General features: G+C 41.1%; 1 protein-coding gene across 9 annotated transcripts in view; it reads right to left on the reverse strand.

The window, feature by feature from the left end:
- The window catches only part of VRK1 (VRK serine/threonine kinase 1), a 65,645-nt gene extending 40,737 nt beyond the window's left edge, over window positions 1–24,908 (reverse strand). The window contains exon 1 of one of the 9 annotated variants that reach the window (XR_005597892.1): window positions 7,272–7,487. Coding sequence is in view for 4 of the 9 variants with exons in the window: in XM_039536434.1 (XP_039392368.1) it covers window positions 7,272–7,293 (22 nt within the window). In the remaining 5 variants the exon portion in view is untranslated. Of the gene's footprint in view, window positions 1–7,271; window positions 7,489–7,619; window positions 7,739–7,758; window positions 7,990–24,792 lie in introns of those variants that run through there. The other 8 variants (XR_005597891.1, XM_039536436.1, XM_039536437.1 and 5 more) reach the window with 8 other exon arrangements.
- Window positions 24,909–25,457: the final 549 nt, after the last annotated feature.

The raw sequence follows: 25,457 nt of genomic DNA on the forward strand, positions 1-25,457 counted from the left end.
CTCAGTACAGTGCCGTGTGAAAGTTAAGGAGCTCAGACAAGCCTACCAGAAAACCAAAGAAGCAAATGGAAGGTCCGGGGCAGGGCCGAAAACATGCCGCTTCTACGCTGAGCTGCATGCAATTCTAGGGGGGTCCGCCACCACTATCCCACCCCGTCCGTGGATTCCGAGGTGGGGGTGGTAATGTCAGCCATGCCTGAGGATTCTGTGGACGGGGAAGATGAGGAGGAAAAGGAGGATGGGCAGCCCAACCAAAAGGCTGTCATTATTTTGAAATGTTTTTAGTGGCCTTTTCCTTCCCTCCTATCCTCCTCCCAAACCCGACCTGGGCTACCTTGTCAGTTCTCGCCCTCTTTTTATAATTAATTAATAAAGAATACATAATTTTTAAATGAGAGTGATTTTATTTCCTTAGGAAGCAAGCGGTAATCAAAGTGGGAGGGTGGGTGGCTTACAGGGAATGAGTCAATCAAGGAGAAACAAACACAACAGTCACACCATACCCTGGCCCGTGATGAAACTGGTTTTCAAAGCTTCTCTGATGCGCATTGCTTCCTGGTGTGCTCTTCTAATCGCCCTGGTGTCTGGCTGCGCGTAATCAGCGGCCAGGTGATTTGCTCAGCCTCCCACCCGGCCATAAAGGTCTCCCCCTTACTCTCACAGAGATTGTGGAGAATACAGCAAGCAGCAATAACAATGGGGACATTGATTTGGCTGAGGTCTGAGCGAGTCAGTAGTAAAGGCGCGCTGGCGCACAAACGGCCAAATGTACATTCCACCACCATTCTGCACTTGCTCAGCCTGTAGTTGAACAGCTCCTGACCACTGTCCAGGCTGCCTGTGTATGGCTTCATGAGCCATGGCATCAAGGGGTAGGCTGGGTCCCCCAGGATAACTACAGGCATTTCAACATCCCCAACTGTTAATTTCTGGTCTGGGAAGTAATTCCCTTGCTGCAGCCGTTTAAACAGAGTAGTGCTCCTGAAGACGCGAGCGTCATGAACCCTTCCCGGCCATCCCACGTGGATGTTGGTGAAACGTCCCTTGTGATCCACCAGTGCTTGCAGCACCATGGAAAAGTACCCCTTTTGGTTTATGTACTGGGTGCCCTGGTGCTCCGGTGCCAAGACAGGGATATGGGTTCCATCTATCGCCCCACCACAGTTAGGGAATCCCATTGCAGCAAAGCCATCCACTATGACCTGCACATTTTCCCAGAGACAACCTGTCGTAGTAGCAGCTTAGTGATTGCTTTGGCTACTTGCATCACAGCAGCCCCCACAGTAGATTTGCCCACTCCAAATTGATTCCCGATTGACCGGTAGCTGTCTGGCGTTGCAAGCTTCCAGAGGGCTATCGCCACTCGCTTCTGAACTGTGAGTCCTGCTCTCATCTTGGTATTCTGGCGTTTCAGGGCAGGGGAAAGCAAGTCACAAAGTTCCATGAAAGTGCCCTTACGCATGCGAAAGTTTCGCAGCCACTGGGAATCGTCCCACACCTGCAATACTATGCGGTCCTACCAGTCTGTGCTTGTTTCCCAGGCCCAAAATCGGCGTTCAATGGCTAGAACCTGCCCCATTACCAGCATGATCTCCAAAGCGCAGGGGGCCACGGTTTGAGAGAATTCTGTCTCCATGTCCTCATCACTCTCGTCGCCGCGCTGCCGTAGCCGCCTCCTCCTCGACTGGTTTTGCAGGTCCTGGTTCAGCACTGACTGCACGAGAATGCGTGAGGTGTTTACAACATCCATGATTGCTGTCTTGAGCTGAGCAGGGTCCATGCTTGCCGTGCTATGGCGTCTGCACAGTTCACCCAGGGAAAAAGGCGTGAAACGGTTGTCTGCTACTTGCATGGAGGGAGGGGTGAGGCTGTACCCAGAACCACCCGCGACAATGTTTTTTTGCCTCATCAGGCACTGGGATCTCAACCCAGAATTCCAATGGGCGGGGGAGACTGCGGGAACTATGGGATAGCTACCCACAGTGCAACGCTCCGGAAATCGACACTAGCCTCGGTACATGGACGCACACCGCCGAATTAATGTGCTTAGTGTGGCCGCGTGCACTCGACTTTATACAATCTGTTTTAAAAAACGGTTTCTGTAAAAATCTGAATAATCCCATAGTGTAGACATACCCAATGTGTCACTGAATTAAAAGGGAGGAGATGGAGAAAAGGAGTGAACAGGTTCCTAATATGCACTAAAGCTAGGACAATATGCCACTGAGTGGAAAAGCTTGTAAGTGGTAACTCAGCAAGACCAGAGAAAGGCAAACCCCACAGTGGAGATTACACAGAAGGGGCAATGAGAGGGCGGGGGAAGCAAGGCTTCAAACAATTGCTTGAATTGGCCTATTTGTGCTCCCTTCTGCCTCACCTCTCTGCAACTTCGTCTCTGGCTCCCCAGTGTCCCCCTTTTCCTTGTACTTTGCTTTCTTGGTCTTGCTGAACTTCTGTTCCCTACTCATAAGCTTCCCCTCCTGGCTGCTATGCACTTTTGGGACCCTCTCTCCAGCTCCCCCATTTGAGAAATAGAGGGCCATGTGACTGTAGCAGCAACCCCAAACACCACACCCCTTCCTTGAAGCTCCCTGGTCTGAATAGCCACTGCTTTTCCCCCAAGCAGCCCCCTGCCATGCCAGAGTCTGCAACACTCTCCTGGGGGACAGGACAACAGGTATCATGTTCCCACCAGCTGCCAGCACCACTTCCTGGCAAATGAGATGTGCCCCCTACCTAATAAGTCTGCAGCCAGGAAATGTGTCACCTAGATGAAAAATAGAAATGTTAAACAATAAAATGCTTTCATCCCCCACCCCCGAAATAAAAGAAATAATATATTGTTCTACTCTTCAGGAGCCTCCTAAATGTGCACAGTTTTATAAGATAGTAGAACTACACTAGAATAGTCATAGCAGATGTAAGCACACCAGCAGCAGAACAAATATGAAATCACTACCTCAAGAGAAGGGTACCTCTAAAATGTATTTCTAAAATACTGTTACCCACATCTATCACATCTGAACATTTTAGTATCCAAAATGCAAAGATTTTTTTTAACTCCGAATTGCTTTCCAATATTTCTAGCTTTTACTGTAAAATAAAACCTTTTATATATAATCCAGACACAGCTTTGAGACACTTCATCTAAATTTATAAAACAAAGTTTACCCATAATTTGCACTTGGTCTTCTTGAAATGTTTTTCTTAACACTTCAGGTTTTTTTTAAAATGAGATACAATAGCATCAGGTTCAGGTTAAAGTTTTTCGTCCATTTATAACTGCAGAGAAATCTGATTTGTGTGATTTGTACAAATTCAAATGTTCCTTGAACTACCTGAGAGAGAGTGGTCCATATACACCAGAAATTACTGCTTCTTCCCCACCACCATATACCTGACTTCAGAAAATGCTATATTGACCTGTGCTGCCACATCTTCTCTTGGGATTTATTCTTTGAAAAATGCTATCAACCAGAGATAAAACTTGAACTGTTTATATTCAACATATATATCAGCTTTATTAATGGAGAGTTATGGATATATTTCACCCTGGAAACTTCACCATTAGATCTGCTGCTGACAAACCTCCTTACGGGGAACAAAACAACTTATTTCAACTAACTCCACAAGAGGGGTTAGTGAAAAGTGCTCCCCTCTCCCCTCAGTTTTCTTTATCCAGCTGGGTCAAAAGTTACACTCCTGCAGACACTCAGTCAATAAATGAATTAATTACGACATCCCCTTAACCATAAAAAGGGAAGCTCAGAATGAACAGAGGTTTTACTGTTCCCAGCTGAGAATCCTGCCCTTAACAAATACACTAGATACTCATACATGGTTTCTTGACTGTCTACATTCATACCCATCTGTTAGCATGGCATTATGCCTACTCACAAGTTGGTCAAGCTATCACTAGGCCATAGGTGCAAAGCAATTATAGTTTTAAAAAGGCAGTATGCTCAAGGCTAAGCATTCTTTTGCAGAAAACCTGTCCTCTGGAAGTACTGAAGCTCTGGCTCCCCATGCTTCCACATTTGAAATCATATGTTCAGATACGTACCTTCTCAGAAGCTACACAGTATTAAAACAGGAAGATTTGGGGATTGGAAGCAGTTGTAGCTGCCCACAAGAAATATTTTTATGACAATCTGAAGAGACAAGGTAAACAGCAAAAAGGAAGGAAAAGACAACCTTTTATTGCTACTTTTGTTATTGTACATAATTTGCCACCCAAAGAATGAATGGCCTGTTAAATGTTGTAGACCACTACACTTTTACTTTAGATATGGAGAGGGTAGTATTCCAGTCATATATTTGGAGGATGTCCCTTGTTTCAAAGCATCTACTTCTCACTGGGATACTACTAACCAACCAAAAATAAACATTCATTCCATATGATCTTAAAATGCTTTATAAAATGATGCACAAAAATCATTCATCTCTAGAGAGGAATGCTGCAGCTATTTTACAATATAGTACCAACAGAATTTATAGGGCAGGAAGTGAAGATAATAACAAAATGAAAGTGATTGCGGGGGGGGGGGGGAGGGGAGTGTTTAGATATAATCAAATACAATTTACTCAAATTAGAAGTCTGCCAGAATACCAGCACTAAAATTATTCCTCTTGTACAATACATACTAAGGACAGAGCATCAGTTTTCTCTCTCATTCAAACAGCACAATACACACTAACACCACACTAGGGCATACATTTAGTACAGCCTTAGAAGACTTCAAATTACCTACATTATAGCTTTTTTTGGTTTCTGAAATCTCCCACGAGGGGGTGGTGGTCCCAGAGCCCGGGCCCAAACATCTATACAGCAATTTTTAGCCCTACTGACTGAGCCCTGTGAGCTCAAGACAACCACAGCTGTGCTATGGGCCTTTTATTCTAGTGTAGACATACCTTTTGAGAGGAGAGATGGTCTATTGCCTGGAGATGCTAGAGTCTCTCTCTCTCCATAATAAGTTATTGCAACTTCACCATTCTATGTGTGTTACCACTCCCCGCACCTCACCCCAATCAGTAAACAGAAATATTTTCTATCTCACAGGAGTATTGTGATGCTTAATTGAATTGGTGCTCACAAACTGCTTTGAAATCCTTGAATGTAGGGTACTATGTAGATGTCAAATAATATACTCTCTCTTAAGTACTGAAAAGATTTGACCCTGCTTACTGGCAGGAACATATTTTTAAGGCACATGGCTGCATCTTTTTATAGGGCTGTTTACTCAGAACTTGCATAGACTGAATAGTTTAGACTTTACTCCTAACAAATAGAAAAATGACAACAGAAGTAGAGGTTTGTTTGTCTGAACTTTTCTCCAAAACTTCTTTACTGAGTATAAGGTGACTGTCTGCTTTTCCACATGCTATTATGCACACAATTTAGCAATTCAGTCTCGCAATCAGTAATCTTTATAAATGCAATCTGAAATAGTATTCCAGTTACTGCTGTTGTACTCTTAAATAAGCTTGACTAGACATTTCCCAGTTTGTGTTTTCTGCCATTCTCAGTAAAAGTCAAATGACTATAAATCAAATTCATTTTAAGGAAGTATTTCTGTATGTGGCCATTCAGAATGACTATGCTGCTGAATTCCTTCCTGGTTCTTTTCTTATTTTCTACAAACTGTCATTTTTAGATTTGTTTATCTCAATAGGATCGCTTTTTATTTTTCAGCATAGAGGACAGTGCTGCTGACCTGAGAACCTTTTAGTCAATAGGCAGTTCCAGCTAGACATGAAATCTGCACGTCATTAATATTGCTTACTCATAGCAGAACTCTCCAAGTCTGCCAGCAAAGAAGAAAAAAATACCTTCCTCCTCACCACAAAAACACTTTCTTTTTTAAAATTCCTAAATACTTTAAACTGTTTGCAGTTTGGGGATTTTTGTTTATTTTATTCAAAACAATGGACACAATTTTGCTCATTTCAGAGAGAAACACACCAAAATGGCCACTGACATTTCAGATATCTCCAGTGTCAAAACAGGTAGAAATTGAAGGTCTAAATTTATGCAAGAAAGTCTTTTCCCTCCTTCAAGCCTCGGTTACATGTTTAGAATAACACCGGACATTTCAGATTAACTTGGGTTATTAAAAATCAATTGGTAGCAAAGTAATTGCTTTAGTTACAGCTGTTTAAAAGTTCTTCCCTCTCAGTATTTTATGTTCAAACTAGACAGGGTGAACCTATATTGGTGGATTTTAAAATATTTTATAAAGTTTTGTCAAGACAGCAGAATTTGGGAAAACTGGACACAGACCTCTTCATGTAGTTAGAGGGAAAGACATTTTATTTTTGAATCTCTCAACGCAGCATGAATCAGACCTGACAAGTCTAGTTCTTTTTAGAAGCAACCTCCCTGATTCTGGATTAATTTTAAACCAGTTTAAACTATCTTCTCCAGCCATAATTAACACTTTGTACTTCAATTAGATTTAAAATCTCCTTCAACTTTCTGACTTTCATCCATACAATTCTCATATGAATGGTTTTATCAGTCTATTTCTATTATCTGGGAACATGTCTAAAAAGCCAGACCAGATATAACCCCTAAATCTCTACATCTTTGGACCAGCAATAGACACTTACACAACAACTAGGAAGTCCTTACGTTTGAGGTATTTGGGGTGATTTTGCAGAGGTGGAGGACTGCTGTTTTGATATTCATTTGGGGCACTCTATGACCTGGGGAGTCAATGCTGATTCTCACCAAGTAGTAAGTGGTATCTAAAAGTCTGTCTCAAACAGCAATGACTTTAATGTGGGAAACTTAATCAGGAACAAGAGTCTCCAAACATCACAAAAACCTTTAGCACCAGCAGAAGAGACTCAAAATTTCCTAATGAACAATAGAGAATATGAGGGATGCCTTGAGGTGCTCTCCTTGGAAATCCATGGGGACAACAGGTTTGAGCCTGTACCTGCGCAAGCTGAGTCCTATAAACAGTAGAAAAATGGAGCCAACTCATCTCCCCAGTCCCGGTGGCAATAGGATGGACCTGCCCGAGCCTAACTCATTTAGGCAGGATTTTAAGGCTACATTTGTTATAAGGTTAAAACTTATTTTCCTCTCGAAACTTCATTCCCTGAAGTGATGACGGATTTCAAGTGGTCCCCGCTCTCCACTTCCCCTCCACACCCCTCCCAAGAGATGAGAAATACACTTCACTCTTATCTGCACGTGCTGGACTGGTCCCCCCCGGCCTCCCTCCCGCCCATGACTCACACCCTGGTGCAAACAGCATTACCCGCGTCCAACCCCACGGCCATCAACAGCCCCTTGACCGGGGGGGAGGAGGGGCAGGTTCCGAAGCGGGGCACTGCGGGGTTGTGGGCTCCACAGCTGGGTAGGCCCCGCGCGAGGTTAAGGGGCCGGGATGAACCTCGAGACCTTTCAGGAAACGGGCCCGTGGGGAAGCCGGGTAGCTCTCGGGGAAGGCGTGAGCCTCGTCGGGGAGCGAGTGGGGCCAACCCCCGTCTCCCGCGCGGGGACTCGACACAGCAGCGTCTCCCGCCCCTTTCCCGGGCCGGAGCCCAGCGCCGGGGAGGAGGGGGGCAGGCTGAGGCCGCCTCCCCGGAGCCCCAGCTTCAAATACCTGCAGGGTCTCAGGAGCCGGGCCCGGCCCAGCCGCTCCTACTTCCCCGTCCGAAATTCCCGCACTGCATGAGCCCTCAGGCAGCCCGCCCGCCCGGCTACGCACATCCCACTATCGCCCTAGCCTATTGGCTACCTACCTGACGGAGCCCGCCTACGAGAGAACAGAGCCGGCCGCGCACCTCACCGGCCACCGTCGCTCCCTCCCCAGCCCGGTGCACCCTGGGAGTTGTAGTTTTTGTTCGCTTGGCGGCGCCAGCCAGCACTGTCCAAGAGCCGCACAGCGGGGCGCGAAGACAGCCGTGCAAAGGAGTCGTGTTCAGGACCTGCAGTTCGGAGCAGGTCGGCCACCATCTAATGAGTAAACCCCCAGGAGGCAAGTGGAACATACAGCCAAGGGCGATGCATCTGCAGAATTGCCAAACCGCACACTCAGCTCCTGGGACAGGCTTAAAAGCACGAGATTTTAAACACTGAACGGGAGGTTCCCCCCACCCCCTCTGGTGTTCGAGCGTTTAAAGGTCACGTTAAGATTTTCCAGAAAAATGAGGGCTAGAAACTTTTCTAAAGAAGAATGTTGAGAGTCATGTGATTCCTGGAGCCAGAGCTTTATAAAAAAAAAAACCACCAGATACCAGGAAATACCTGCAAGAGCTGGCAACATTGCCATCCTTATTCCTACAGGAAGCGCTTTCAGGCTGTGAAAGGTAGTGGAAGACCCATTCTTGAAACATGTTAAAACTGGACTGAGCTAAACTACATGCTCAAGTCATGCTTGCTCTGTGCCATTTGTGCCAGCAGAACCCAGTGCTTCCAGAAGGATTGATTATCCACCATACAGTCTTTGCCCGTCAGGTGCAGAGCCACTGGACTCCAGCACAGGATACATTACAGAGCAAGTCAGGTATGGTCGGGGAGATAGAAAGAAGCAAGGCAGTACTGCACCCTGATTATTCCCTAGCTGCCATAAGGCCCACTGGGGCCTTAGGCAGCAGGACAAGTTAGGCCACCAACCAGGGCTGCCCTAACTTATGTCAAGGCCAAATACAAGCCACTCTCCTCTTCTTCCATGCCAACACCAGGCTCTGCAGTGGCACATGGATGAATTTCATGATGTAAATGGACACTAGATAATCTAAACAGGTCTTTTTAGCTTCTGTGATTCTAGAGGTACACCTACCTCTAAGAATTTCACAAAAAAAAATCATTATGGTAAATTATTTCATTTGTTTGCTGTGCTGAGGAACCTTTTCAGTCAATTTTAAAGTCAGTTTGTGTTAAAAAATACAAATTCTACACAATATTTTTTATATATGTCAAATCACTTTACAGAAATAATGATACAGTTACAGAAGAGATAAATTGCAAAGGAAGCATTTTGGTTTGCCCCCTTTCAGACCTTTTATAGGGTCAAAGCAGATTATCCTCCTCACCACATATTGGTTTTGTAGGAGTCAAATCTTGATCACCTGGCAGCTCTGATCCAGTTGTCAGCAGATATCACTACATTTCATTCTTTTGTTGTCAGAGACAAATCAAAACACACCCACACTTGCTTCTACCAAGCTGTGAACTTGGAGAGACACATAGTAGGAAGATAGGAATTCAAGGAAAGCCAAGAGGGGGAGGAAGAAACTGCTTTGTTTGGAGGGGTGGTGGGGATGTCAGCTCAATGATTCCTTAAATAGAGAGAGATGGTTTGATGGGTACTCTTAAGAGGCTCCATTCTTAGGGATTCCAAACAAAGATTAGAATGTGTTAAGACCAAACTGTAATACCTAGATACCTGTTCCCTTTGAAAACCTAGGTTGACCCCACATACTCCGTTGTTCCCATATAATATATTTCTGCTGCTTTTCAACAACCTGTACTGCTTTGAATTCTATACCTTACAACCTGCTACTCAAGCTCATAGAAAAAAATCAGAAAAATAAAAGTAAAAAAACCAGAAGATGCTACACACTCTAGCACTTTGCCCACAAGATCATTCTTACAGTTATGACGGAGGGGTGGATGGGCCAATCTGAGTGAGTGGCATTGTGACCCCAAATCCTGTTCCTCCTGAAATTCAAAGGTGTTGGCATCCCAAATGCAAATTTTGGTCCATCTCTAATTTTTGAATAACTGAATTAGAGAAAGTTCTTGTGAAACATGTGGTCTTATGGTCTGAGCACAGGACTGCAAGCTGGTAACGCCTGACACTGATTCCATTGGACTCCTCTGTCACCTGGGACCATTCCCTTAACTTTTCTGCCTCACTTTCCCCATCTTTGTAATGGGAACAGTTCTTACATATAAGAACATAAGAACATAAGAAAGGCCATACCGGGTCAGACCAAGGGTCCATCTAGCCCAGTATCTGTCTACCGACAGTGGCCAATGCCAGGTGCCCCTGAGGGAGTGAACCTAACAGGCAATGATCAAATGATCTCTCTCCTGCCATCCATCTCCATCCTCTGACGAACAGAGGCTAAGGACACCATTCTTACCCATCCTGGCTAATAGCCATTTATGGACTTAGCCACCATGAATTTATCCAGTCCCCTTTTAAACATTGTTATAGTCCTAGCCTTCACAACCTCCTCAGGTAAGGAGTTCCACAAGTTGACTGTGCGCTGCGTGAAGAAGAACTTCCTCTTATTTGTTTTAAACCTGCTGCCTATTAATTTCATTTGGTGACCCCTAGTTCTTGTATTATGGGAATAAGTAAATAACTTTTCCTTATCCACTTTCTCAACATCACTCATGATTTTATATACCTCTATCATGTCCCCCCTTAGTCTTCTCTTTTCCAAACTGAAGAGTCCTAGCCTCTTTAATCTTTCCTCATATGGGACCTTCTCTAAACCCCTAATCATTTTAGTTGCTCTTTTCTGAACCTTTTCTCAGAGGAATGCTAGAATGACATCTGTACAGTGCTATAAAGATAAATATTAATATGTTGTTGAATCATGCTTAAAATGGCTTAGATCAGATAGGATTATAATCCTGGCCGAAGAACTAGCGCTCAGAGGTGCGAGCAAGCCTTGTGAGAAGACAGTGATACAGCTGGGTCTGTAGTGAATCTTAACTGCCAAATACAACACAACACTGCCATCCACACCCAGAGAGTTTTGTGATAAGTGCACTGTTACTTTGGGTATGTCTGCACTGCATAATGTATGCAGGTCCGTGTACCCGCGCATGCAGACCCAGGCTTTTCAAGATTACTTGTGAGCACTCAAACTGCATTTCAGGACATGATGCTTCCATTCATATCTATGATAAGTTGTGTTAATGCTAGAAAAATGCAGTTACTGCACGCTTTTTCCTCACCTTTCCATTTTATACTGTTTTCTTCAGTGAAAAGAATGTATACAAGAAGCATTGAAGAGTTAATTTAATTTTTATTTTTAAAAGAATAAAAAGCATACTATATTTAGACTTGGCAGAATTCAATGGATTTTTTTATTATAATTCTGACATAATATCAATGTTTATTTTAAAGCCTTTTTACATGTATCTATTTAAATTTTCACAGTTATGCAAAATTATGGATTTGAAATAAAAATAGAAAATATTCTTATTTAAATTTTAACCATTGTTGGGACCATTGATGGGGGATTCAGACAATTTAATGACAATTGACATCGTGATTCAAAAAGTTATAAAGCTTTATAACTGTTAAAACACAAACTGTCAACACACAAAATATACAAAGTAAACATCATTAAAGCAAACTAAGAATAAATGCTGCTTGAGAACTTACTACTTTGACTATCTGAAATTTCAACATTAGATGAAATATTTTTTCTTCAGTTTGTGTATGTACAGTAAAATAGACATTTACTAATAAAAATCTAATTCTTCCAAGCCTAAATATAGTATAATAGCAACAGGACACTCCAGAGTCTTTTTGTTGCTCCATTAGTATACAATTTAAAAGTATGTAAGGCAGTCTGCCCAATGACCTCAAGCCTCATGATGCATCCAAGGTGTATATTAATAGGTCAGTACAACATCCTATTGTGTCTGAATGCTATTAATAACTAGTTAGAAATAAAGTTATTCCTGCCACATGTTTAAGGATTTCCCCATGTGTCCTTTCATTAGCTGCCGCTAGCAAATTAGACAAATGCATTTGATTATATCTGAACTTAAAGTTTTTACAAGGTGAAGAACACTGTTACCAGTGATTAAGAAGCCAGAGGAAACTGAAAAAGTTGTGCGGAGGATGAATGGAATTGATGGAGTGGAATTAGACAACAGTTTAACATTTTTATCCAACTCTAACAAAAAAATTTAGGGTGAGAGTGCTAACGCCCTTAACCCAGGATTTAATGAACGATATTTTCCTTCAAAGGAAAGTGAATGATGGAAATGAATAATTTTCATGTCTCTTAACACCACCTACTCAAGCTTCTCCAAGCAGTTTATAAATAGTGACTTAAGCTTCAATGTCCTGCTGAAGCATAAGTCACTTATCCCCATTTTACAGACGCAGAAACTGAGGCACAGAACAGTTAGGACATTTGCCAAAGTTCACAATAGAAATCTGCAACAGAACAGGGAAAAGGACTAATTTTCTGACTCCCAGTCCTATGTCCTAATCACAAAACCATTCTAATAGCTCAAATTAAGTGTCTTAAGTTTACAATTCAAATGCTAAGGGAGGGAGACACAGCTCTTATAACTGTTTGAAAATGTTCTGCAGGACTTCATCCCACTACAAATTAAATGAGTTTTTCAAATGCCTTCCTATGAGTCACATATCCTGCTCTGCTAGGTGAACTGTGGGCAGGGAGGCAAAATGGCGGGGGGAAGTCCCTAAATCTGCAGACGGGGAGCTGTACCTCTGCAGTATACTTTTTGTCTCCTTCAAACACTGAAAACTCTCTATGTGAGATTTGCAAGCTTGTGACTCTCCAGGTCAAGAGAAGTGTTCTGGGGGTCAGGCAATGAAAGAACACCTGTCATACACACACAACCTGGTTTCCCAGAAATCCATGCAAAAATGAAGGCTGGAAGAACCAGTAACGAATCCCTTCCAGAGAGGTGACTCCTCTCAAAAAGGAGGGCAGACTGCAAGGGCCATAGCAAGCAACAGGTTGGCTCCGGCAGTAGCCCTGCTGTTAGACAGGGGGCAGAATTAAAGGAGCAATATTCCTTTTCTGAAGAGGACAGAGCCCTTCATGGGGACAGGTTAGTGTTTCCATATCACTCCCTCTATCCATACCTCCATCTAGATTTATATATCAGACCCATCGTATCTCATTGCTGTTCTGCATGGATTTCCGAAAGATTACATGTATTCCCTTTCCACACAGGACTAAATGCCTTGCCCAAGGAGATGTTGCAATTTACATCCACAAGTTATCAAACTGGGGAGCATGTTTCTTCCTTTTGTGGGTTTACCTGCCGATAGGTAGCATGAGGCTCCAATATTAGTACTAATGCTAGTTTTGCCTTGATGTTGACTTCAGCTATTCTTAATTGGCTTCTTTTTAGGATCTGCTTAAAAGAGAGATTATATAGCAAAACAATGTATCCAAAAATGTATCATATTCTGATAAGAAGGAATGTCTCTCCAAATCTAGCCAGTCATTCATGCTCAATTTACATTAAAAAATTAATATCCAAATTCCTTTTTGTTACTTGGCACACAGCCTATTATTCCTGGCAAAACTGCACATGGATGCTAAAAACAGAATGTTTATTTTATTATTTAATTTCCTGAAAATGAAAGGTAAAAAAACTGAGTAAAGATATGGATGAGTCATAAGTCAGTTCAATAAATCAAGAATAATCTCCTGGAAAATTCTATAAATCTTCAATTTTAGATTAAAGTCATACCAAAATCATAGTCCTTAGTGACCTGTTACATTTTTCATTCTGCTATCTGAAGAAAATACACACAGGTTGGAATGGCCAGCAATCTCCAAAAATATTGAGCAGAAAATTGAATAATTTTTGCTCACATAAATTTGAAATGAGTCAAATTTTTATTTTATTTTATTTTATTTTATTTTATTAGCAGGGGGCAGTGCCCATTTTTCTGTGATTTGGTTCTTCTGCAGCATTGTTGGTACACTACTTCAAAAATACAAAAATACATTTTTACTTCTTACAAAAACCTTACAAAACAATAAAATGATTAATTGTAAAGATTATAACATCAAATTATTTTGAAATGGTTGGGGAAATAGAAATATACATCACTTCTATTGATATAAATAAAATACTAACCAGGTCATTAAAATATTCTGAATCAGTATTTAAACAGTGAGTGAAATTCACCCTACACTTTTTGGGGCTGAAGTGCTATGCGGGGCTTGTGTAGCATGCACTGAGGTGAATCTCTTCCAGGGGAGAAATTAAGTGGGAAGAGTGTATGTAAAGATGGGGACTAACTTAGCTGACTTGAATGGAATTACACTAGGGTGACTGAAGTCAGTATGGCCCAGGATACATACAGCAAGTGAATAAAGAAAAGGGAAGTGGGGTTGGGGTGCTGGAGGGAGAACATTACTGCATTACCACAATGCTGGTGTAGAAAAGCTCCTAAAGAAAAACCATTTGGAAAGTTTCTCTTTTCCTGTTTGTGATGCTAACTGGCAGATGATTTGAAGTGGTTAGTCACTCATGTTAACTAACATGAGGCTTCTAAGACTAGTCTGTTTGAAGTGCACTAAATTAATCCAAATTAAAGGGCTTTCGTGATTTTTTATTTTTAAAGAGCTTGTATGTTTACTTTGGTTGCAGTCTAAAGTTTATATGGGTGGCAACACTTTCTACTTTCATTTAATTCCTTAAAGTGAAGTGTTTCACTCACCTAGTTTGGACATGTTTTTATAGAGTGCATGTGTGTGTGTGTATACACACACACACACACACACACAATTTTATTTATATATGGAATACCATATGCAATAGATGTGTCATAGTACAGGCACAAACAATACATGGGGTCTTACTATAATGGTACAAAGAACTTCTGTTTATCATCAAACATTTCATATATCCCATTACATGTGAAAGAATTATTATCTATCCTGTTGCAGTGAAACACTTTTTCTTATAATGGAATTTTACTCTGGAAATGTATTTTGGTATTAAAAGGTTCCACTTTATAATGTCTATGGTTCAATCGGTGATCTAAAAGGCACTTAAATGCTTTGAACAAGATACATAAAACGCCTTTATTGCAAAAGCTTTGCTGTATCTACCAATTTTACCATTGATCTCTTTCCATGTAAGGCAGTTCTGGAAGCTGCCCATGATGTATAAAATCACATGGTGGCTTTTGATCTCCCGCTGGTGATTAAAGCACATTATGGAGGTTTGAAATTTTCTTGTGGCCATTAGCATACCTCTAAACAGTTCTCTATTAAATGGTAGCAGTATTTTTAATACATATTATTTAAACAAGAAACCAGGAATCTATAAACTTTGTGTGTACCGTACTTTGTAGCTTAGAGGACACAGATCTCTTGAATGAAGTGAGTTTGGTTTTAGTGGTACACTGACTGATCAAATAGTGACTTCTTGAGGTAACGAGGGTCAATGCAAAATGAATAAAAATGTATATTTATTTTTAAACCCTCATTTAATACAAACAAGCAGAGCCCCGGGCTCTGTAGGAGCTTATGTAAATACACTGGTATCCTCACTCCCACACCGCCTGCTGTTTAAGGATCTCACCATCATGTCTGAGGTCAGCAGGCGATCATGGTTTTGCCATGGTGGGTTTTACAGTACAGACCTTATTTCTCAGCCTGAAATCAGAATCTTATCCTTTCCCAGTTTTAAGAAGTGTCTTTAAGAACAGTTACCTTCCCTTCCAATCCCTTTGAGGTTCCCTTTAGTAAAATCAGACCCCTCCCTCCTCATTTTTAATGCATATCCATTTCATTATGTTTATTATATTGTCCTTATTATTGTTTACTATTTATATTATAGTACCAGTGTAAGTGTGGTGGGTGCACCACAGATACACAGGAAGACATAGTCCCTGAGAAATCAGATGAAGAGCTCCAAGACTTTCTGTGATTCCCCCCCCCAAATAAATAAAAGTAAATGAATATTTCTGTTTACTCAGTTTTTTATAGGCATGACAACAGAAGTAAGGTCTGAAAGAGGGGAGAATATTGGCCTGGAAAGGATGTTCCAGTTGTAGGGAGCACATATGGAGATGCACAGCAACCACTGTGGGAGAAGTAAACAAAACAGCAAGGCTATTAATCACTGGCAGATAGAGGAGTGCACACAAGACACATCTTTGTTTTGATCCTGTGTTTATATAATGCCCCTAGGACTGTGGCAGGACCCATTATAGTTGTGTTCAAGAAATCTCATGCTCACATCACAGTATTATCAGACTGCTTGATAAAAAACTAGGACAGTCCCTGTCCCAAAGAGCTTACTATCCAAGAAGAAAAACAGATGAAGGGTAGATGGATGCAGCATAGATGCACAATACAATATACAACCAAGTAGCATGTTTGGCAGACTGGCTGACCATGCAATCTTTTCATTTAGTGAAAAAGTCATCATCCATTTAAGAAATTCCTGATATTACCCATAGGATGGCAAAAACATTCACCTTGATGGTAGTATTATACCCTGTATCAGAAGGGTAGCCGTGTTAGTCTGGTTCTGTAAAAGCAGCAAAGAATCCTGTGGCACCTTATAGACTAACAGACGTTTTGCAGCATGAGCTTTCGTGGGTGAATACCCACTTCTTCGGATGCAAGACTTGCATCCGAAGAAGTGGGTATTCACCCACGAAAGCTCATGCTGCAAAGCGTATTATACCCTGTTGCTATTGGAATCCCAACTTTACCAGCCCCTGGCAGACTTTAAGCAGAACTGCCAGGAGAACAGCAACACTTCTTGCTGCTCTCCTGTACTCAAATCTAACAAGCAGTCCTTCCTGTTACACTGCTCTACAGCATACTTCTGGCGTTCATGGCCATGCTAATTTACATAAAATGTACATAATGTGAATAAAAATCTACAATTTACATAAAAACTGTCTCCCACGGTCCTAAATGGCACCACTTTTTTCTCAGACTCTGTACCTAGCCCCACCACTAGGTGGCCCATTGGTTACAATATACTTCAACCTCAGAGTAAGAAATGCTCAAAAAATGTAACAAAAATGCAGTTAATTACCACTGACATTCTCTCCTTCATTACACAAGCACACCCTGAGTTTAATCACATGCATTATTGTAATCAACCTGTCAATCACATTTTGAAATATTTCATTTTTTTGACATAATTACTGTAGAATCACTGCAGCCCGTCTAAATCATGGATATGGCAAGACTGATATTGTGTTGCAAAATGCGATCTGACAAAAAAAATTGATGCTTCTGCACAGAAATTAAAGAAACATTGAACTGCTAATGGTTTTGCCCTGCAAATATGTTACATTAGGTAGACTGTCAAGAGTTAATATAACTGCCTGCCCACTCACTGAAGAACATAGTTATTCCTGTCATTCTTTAAATGCCTAAACATTGTCCATGTCAATTTTTTAAAAGGGTTCTGTGGCTATATTTTGTTTAATTGGCATAATTTGTGTGGGGATCTGCTGCTTCAGATGGACTGGGTTTATAGCCTAGCAGATGAAGGAAAAATTTAAAGAACCAAGCAGCAAGGAAATAGGAGGCTGGGAAAGGAGTTGGCCGAGGAAGGGAACTCTGCTGAGGTGGTCCTTACATTGAAAAATTGGACATCTATACTGGAACAGACAGATCAGCAGTTTGCAAATAGCTTGTGCTCAATATGAAACTCACATAACATGCTGATCATTCTTTTCAGGAATACTAGCTTGTTTTGGGGTCCAGCAGAGAGCACTTCTTTATGTTTAAAATTACACTTCCAAAACACATGAACTATATATAGAGGTAGGAGGTGCTTGAAGAAGGATACCCATCTGTTAGGGATTTGAAACTTTTTCATTTAATACAGAATGACATGTCTCTGGCTCAGGTGATTGGTAACAAGATATGGAGTCTTAATTGCTGGACATTAATTCATACCTGAACTAAGCCAGTAATGACCAGAAATTGTTACCATCTGATGATTCTTTGGTGGGCTCTGTGAAATGAGTTAGTGATCCCAGTCTACTTTCGATGCAGACAGATGTCTCCCTTTCCAAAAACAACTGTCACAATGGGTATTGGTCATCACACTTGTTGGCAGATTCAGCAATGTAGCCAGGGACTGATCAGATTCCTAAAATCAGGGTTGAGGTACATTGCTGAGGCATTGGGGGTTGCTTGCAAAGGTTTTCTACAAGAACAGAACATTTCAGTTTGCAACACTGTCAGCCATAGCACCTTTCACATGAGCAATATCATTCACTTTAATAAACCAATTTATCCAGGTAATTCCAGAAAAGTATTTCAATAAAATCATTTAATCTAATTGTATATGAATAATTTCATCTCTTATATAAGGCCAAATTATCTTTTCTCTTTAAAACATTTTTCTTTTAAACTCTAAGTGACTTTAGTGCTAGAGAGGTGCTGGATTGACAGTCCTCTATCAAGCAATAGAATAGGCATAAAACTTTGCAGACCTTCCCCATACTGTACCATCCCTTACCTGGAAAGACCTATTGTAGTTGTGATCAGTCTCCTCTCAACATCCATTACGTCCTTAGCCTCTCAGATGAGACTGCCAACATGTGGAAGCCTCTTGTTGCCAACCATAGTGGTAGCTTTGATGTCGTGGACATTTAGTTTTAACTAAAACTGATGTTGGCACAATTCAGAAAATTAATGTTTTCATAGAAACATAGAAGATTAGGGCTGGAAGAGACCTCAGGAGATCATCTAGTCCAACCCCCTGCTCAAAGCAGGACCAACCCCAACTAAATCATCCCAGCTAGAGTTTTGTCAAGCCAGACCTTAAAAACCTCTAAGGATGGAGATTCCACCACCTCCCTAGGTAACCCATTCCAGTGCTTCACCATCTTCCTAGTGAAATAGTGTTTCCTAATATCCAACCTAGACCTCCCTCACTGAAAGTTGAGATCATTGTTCTTTGTTCTGTCATCTGCTACCACTGGGAACTGCCTAGCTCTATCTTCTTTGGAAGCCCCCTTCAGGTAGTTGAAGGTTGCTAACAAATCCCCCCTCAGTCTTCTCTTCTACAGACTAAATAAGCCCAGTTCCCTCAGCCTCTCCTCGCAAGTCATGTGCCCCAGCCCCCTAATCATTTTCATCGCCCTCCACTGAACTCTCTCCAATTTGTCCACATCCCTTCTGTAGTGGGGGGGCCCAAAACTGGATGCAATACTCCAGATGTGGCCTCACCAGTGCCAAATAGAGGGGAATAATCCCTTCCCTCGATCTGCTGGCAATGCTATTTGGCAATTATCTCACCTCCCAAGAACCCTATTTGTAAGATCTGTTGTTGCTAGTTGAGTTTCCATACCATGTGTACAGACATCTACTTGAGGCATTTAATGAATTAATACATGAATAGCAAATGAGGAAGCAAGGATCAATCAACTTTGCTCTTTGCCATAGTGTGACTGCTACTCACTGAAAGTGCATGTAGAGATTCTGATGGTGTCCACACTAGGAAATGAGTAGTTGGTGAGGTGTACAGAACTGCTCCAATCTCCCTCCCTTCCATGTTTATTGAAAACAATTGCCCTTCTGTGGTATACAAGGTCAAGAGTTCTACATACATTATAGCAAAGCATGCTACATACCTGATAGAATGGGTATCTGGCACCTTTTGTTACAGAAGGTGTCAAACTCTGTTGACCTTGTCTACACCCACTTGAGAGGGACAAGGAGGAAGCAGTTTGACACCCACTATTAAAATGGTTAATTTTCTTGGTAAGGACAGGGTCCTAGAGAGCATTAAAATGACTAAGCCCACCATAATGAAATAAATAAAAAAGTGAGTTCTGCAGTTTTTATGACACAGTACTCACTGGCAATACACTAAAACTGTCCACTAACCATTTTTCATTCTCTATGGAATATCAACATACTGAATTTAATATCCATTCCTATCTGTGTTCTTTCACTTGTTAATAATCAAATTGCAGCCATCAACCTTTTCATTTAAAAATACTTGCTCTAAGAAGTAAGCACAGCCATCTGAAACAATTTTGTAGTGATCTGGGAATGGAATGTAAGCTTTAAAATGTTGAATTTGTAAGACTGCCACTTTGTAAACATATTATAATGTATATTGGTCTATTTTAGTGAACAGCAGAATAATAATGTACTTTAAAAACAGTTTGAAATGCATCTCCTAACATATAAAGCAGTGAAGATGACTAATATGAGAATATGGCATTTCACTGCAAACCTAATGAAGGCTTCTGAAAATCACAGTATCTCATCACCACACTGACTACATTGACTGCAATAAAGTCAATAGTATATTTGCTGCTAGAGAGGATATGAGTATAAAGTATTCCCTCTCTTCTGATAAAAGTAACTTAACCAGGCTTTTCAGCCTGAAGTTGATGTGTAAAAGAAAATTTTTCCTGTTTCATAACTTTTATATAACTTATTCTCGAGGATTTCTGTAGTAATTATATCCTTTACCCTTGACCAATGTAAATTCTGCTTTTGCTTCCGATTTTTTTGGACCTTTTGAGAATGACCATTAAAGTAATAGCAATATTTTAATGGATATTTTAGCAGCAAAGCCCTCAAATTAGTGCCTGCAGTGCATAGATTTTGATAGCTTCAGAAGGCTCTAGAGGAAACAATTACTTGTAAAAAGATTAGGTTACCTCACCTATCCTGGGTATTTTAAATAAAACATTTTATTCACTTAGAGCTGACAACCCTTTCTAAATGTTTGGTGTTTACTTATGTTTTATCCGTTTATGTTACACAGGCAGTATTTTAAGCCCAGTTCTGGAGCTGCCCAGAGCAGAATGCTGAGAATTGTCCCTTAGAAAGGCTGTGATACTCAGCTCATATTTTCCAGGAGTGAAGGAAAAGGAGCTGCCTATCTTAGGTGCAGAGGGAAGGAGGCAGCAGATGTGTCAGTGTGGGTAGCTCTGGCAGTGCCTGTTTGGCTGGGCATAGTTGACAACAATTGAAAGCGTTTCCAAGAACAATCTTTCAAACAAGTCTGGGGCCTGAGGGCCACTAAACCTCCCAGCAATTGGACTGTGCTGTGGATTCAGAAACATTTTATATTTGATATAGTATCTTAGTTACCAAAACCTCAGAATAGAGAATTTTCAGGAAATACTTGCAAATCTTTTCTGTTTGCCCAGTAGAGCAGAATCTGCAACTCTCAGCTCTGTTTACCCCCAAAAAGTTCTGATCCCTCCATTGAGACATTTCTCACTGTTTGTATTACATGGCATTTAGCAAATTACTTCCTATGCACCACGTTGGATTCAGTGAATCTTTTTCAAATTAACAATATGGCTTAAAAATACAAGGCCTAATTCTCTATTAAGCTATCCTTTGTGTGGTCATTTATACCAAGACAAAGAGATTACAAAGTGAGTATAAATTCTTACCATTGATTTAGTAACATTTTATTTCCACTTTGACCTATTGTAAATTTCTACTCAAAATACAGAGTATCTTTTGTAAAAAACACAAAATATAGGATAAAAGCAAGCACATAACCAGAATCAGCCCTGTAAAATACATGCCAGTACATGCATAAATTCCAGCCCTCAGAAGTATAAAAACACAGAAGAACACACAAAGTCCAAAACCAACATTGTAAATACATATGAAAAGCACTCACAAAACTCATGGGAGAGGCGCCACAAAAAAACCAAAAGAAATCTGCCTATTATTATTTCATATTTGTACTATTGTAGTGCTGAGGGTCCCTAGTCAGAGACCAGGACCCCACTGTTCTAGGCACTGTACAAAAACAGAACACCAAAGGCAGGTCTGGAGCGGGTCTCTTTAGCAGCTGAGTGAAAGAAAAGACAGGTGGTAGGAGTGGGCAGCTGAGGGAATCAATCTGGTGGCAGAGAGAGGAGAGTTGCACATAGTTGGGCATGAGAGACCCAATGGGAAGCCGTAAAGCAGAAAGATGGCACAGGATCCAGAGAGGACAAGGAGAGCAGATCCACAATTACTGGAGACAAGAACTGATCAACAGGAGGGAGGCTCTTTCAGTCATCACTGGAGGGGAAAAGATTGGTGCCACCAGGAAGAGGAGGCAATATCTATTCCAAGGACTTTGTACTACTACTGTACTATCTAAGCACTTATCAGCTGAGGAAGAAGAGTAGGAGACTTAGGCAGCCAAGGAGGGTAGGAGACATTCACCAGCTCCAGAGTCAGAGGTGTTCCTCAGCCAAATTTGTTTAACAAAGTGGGGACCAGGTGGTATGTGCCAAACTTGGCACCAGCTAAATCTACCTCTTGCTATTGTGATGTTTTAGTTCTTTAAGCATTAAATGATAAACAATGGCTAATATATATTTTAGAAAGTTAAGGTGTGAATTTGTAGTCTATGAAAATAAATTAATGGCCAGGTATATTGTAGGTGGGGATTGCGCTGGCTTCCACACCACTCTGCCAGTGTACTTCAAGCTTGACTTACAATTCCGTTACAACATTTCAGTGTCATCTCTCTCCACAGGGGGGGCAAAAAGATGATGCTGAACTTGTGTAGTGGAATGAAATCTATTCCATAAATGCTTCATATTGTTGTTATTCAGTTCCAAAGTGATATTAACACAATGCACTACAAAAGCACCAAAAGTGTCTTTACGATGCAGGGCACTAATGCTTATTATTTTCATCATGCATTCAACAGGAGACTCCCTGCAAATGGAATCTCATGTCATTACACAGTATGGATACTGCATCCTGACTAGAGGATGACACCAGAACAAACCAGCTCACATTGTTCTAGGTCTGTGGACCAGAAGGGCCTGTTAAGGGAAAGAAAGGGGAGGGTGGTGGGTTTTTTATACAACTGTCCAAAAACCAAAGGGACTGGATGGCTCATGGAGATAGAAACTCTCCTTCCTATTGCAGGTCACTGGGTTAAACTAAACAGGAACAAGGCACTTTTATTCCAGAATATCATCTACATATGGAGCTGTTCCTGAATAACTCTGTGTAGACAAACCCTTAGCTGGCAATGAGTGAATTACCCTCTCATCTCTAAAGGCTGTTCCCCATGTCAAGAGGCAAGGCACACTGCAGAGTAGCACTGCTGCTGCCCAACCCTGCACCTACTTTCTGGAGGGAGGACTTCATTATGCAGGGTTGTCAGTAAGACCGTTCATAAAGAGTAAATTCACATGATTTTTCTTCTTTTCTTTTTTTCTTGAACTTCGTAACAAACCTATGGCCAGCTAGGACTTCCCTGAGCAACTTGGAACTTCATATAAACACCAGAGAGAATGCAGATCTCTGCCTGAAGCACAATCTCCTAATGGCCTGGGGTACAAGAGAATCTCCATTAGCAGGATAGCTAGTGGTATACACTGTAATGAACAGGCCATTGTGTGTATATGTTAAAACAGAATTATCTAGTCCTGTCCCTTATATAAAAGATTCACATCAGTGTCTGTTTTGCATCATAAACTACTTAGTGGTTAGCTGAACAGAGCACTAGTACTGGGTGAACTTTCCTAATCCTAAAGGGTGTCTCATGACACTGTTTTAATAGAAAAGAATACGCTTTTAACTCACAGTGATGATTGCAAGCAGCATCCTGGTCCATTCTGTTAACTGAAATGAATTCCCCTCTCTTCAAAAGGTAATAAAATTCATATTCTGAGCTTCTCATTGCCTTATTCTGTCATGCTTCCTAATGCCTCTGAGGTTCACTTCTGCCAGAATCAAAAGCGCTTTATTCGCTGCTTTAACATTAGGATATCATTTCTCAGCTTCACTTTGGAATCCTCTGGCCTGATGTCAAAGCAGCTCTTGTGGCCACCCCTTCATTGTTATCCCTACAGTATTCTTTATGTGCCTGTGATTTTCCTCATGATATCATATAGAGCACGGTTTAAAACAAAACACAAGCAAATGGAAACAATACTGATGCACTTATCAAGTGCAAAAGAAAAATTAAGCAACTCACCACTGGTGACTGAACATGTACGATCAAATTGCAATAAGGGAAATGTCAGAGGCACTTGTGATTAACATGATCTCACTAAGGCCACAATCCTGCAAGTGACTCCATGCTAGCAGACTCCTATATATGGAGATCCCCATTAGCTTTAACTGGAGCCTGCCCACATTGAGTCCCTCGCAGGATTGAGACCTAAATGATTTTACAAGATACAGCTCTGCACCGCCATTTATTCATCCATAGGCATTTTGAAAGTGCCTATCACAGAAGTAGATAGGATCTGTATCAAAAAGTAGTATTAAGCACTGGATTTCAACATAAGATACCAAAAGGAAATCAGAGTTTTGGCTGTCACTCTGTCTTTAACTCACTCCATTAGGTCTAGGTATTCTAGATATATGATAGGTGGCATCAGACTATTCTGTGGCTCCTAGAAGTCCATCTCATGACAGCTTAAGTTAAGTCTAGAGTGGCTGCTTTACCTCTGAGTCACCTTGCTTTTGTCCAAGTTCCTATCTTGCTACTTTAAAGCATCTCCTCAGCTAGAATAGCAAGAGATACATCTCCCTAGTCACACACACCACAAGCACAGATGCAACAATTGAGCGTTTGAACAGGGTAGGAACTGAGCAGAGATTAAAAAAAAATTATTGTGAGTGAATTAAGTGTTGTGATAGGGTATTGGCTAGAGCCAGGCTGTGTACAGGCAAAGAAGAGACTTAGCACGAAACAGGGAGCACTTCAGGGGACACGCCTACAGACAGTCTGTCACCCACTGCTTTTAACATTCCATTTCAAAGTTTAATTAGATATTAATTTCTGAATGCTTAAATAAAATTAACCCCTTTGAGTGGCCTCAGTGTGCATCAGCTTCCACTGACAAATCTATAACAGAACCCCTGTCCCCTTACCCATTATCCTGAGAAAGAAAATTTAAACACTGAGCAGAAAGGAAATGTTTTCTAGTTACAAACAACAAGTCTATTATCTATCAACAGAAAACACGTCTGATGCCAAGAATTACTTCATCACTGCTACTCTGGAAGAAATATTATATCCTTCACTTAAACGCATAAGCAAATAATAATAACACTTTATACTTGAATAAGTTACAACACTTAATATCTTACCTCAGACAAAGAAAAAGTTCAGGTGCTCTAGTAGAACTTCCCTACAGAGAGAAGCTAAGAGTATGTTTGGGGAGTGGTATACCTAAAAACTACATAAAGCTCCCTTTAGGGGCAGGTGTTGCTTGACTTTCCATTTATATAAGGGAGTGTCTAGGGAGGACTAGAATTATTGCTCCACCCAGACCACAACTGGGCCCACCTTTTCCTGGAGAGGTGCTATAAAAAGCAAGTGCCTAAGAGAACTCTTGTTTCTTGGGATATGAGCTAAGTATAGGGCAAAGGCTTAGTTATTGTTTTCTTTCACTTCACTGTGTTAACAATGTTTTAATGGTCATTCTAATTTGGTGATGACTAAATGGTGATAACCAATGTGAGAGTTCTTAAAATAACTTCATTTGTAAACCTTAATTCTGGATATTCTTTGGCTAACAGACCCCAGGAAAATCTTTCATTTTGAACTGCCTTGTATACCTTATGGGCTAAATTTTGCCAGTATAACTTGGCCTGAGTAGATCCTTACTCTGTGCGCAGTCCCAGGAATGGCTTAAGGTGAGTATTGTTTGCAGATCCCAGCCCTAATTAACTGAGCTTTCCATTTTACAAATAGGTAAGATTTAAGCACAGAGTGAAATTAATCTTGGCCCCATTGAATTCCATGGGGCCAG

The sequence above is a fragment of the Mauremys reevesii genome, linkage group 4, assembly GCF_016161935.1.
Source record: "Mauremys reevesii isolate NIE-2019 linkage group 4, ASM1616193v1, whole genome shotgun sequence".
Classification (NCBI taxonomy): Eukaryota; Metazoa; Chordata; order Testudines; family Geoemydidae; genus Mauremys; species Mauremys reevesii.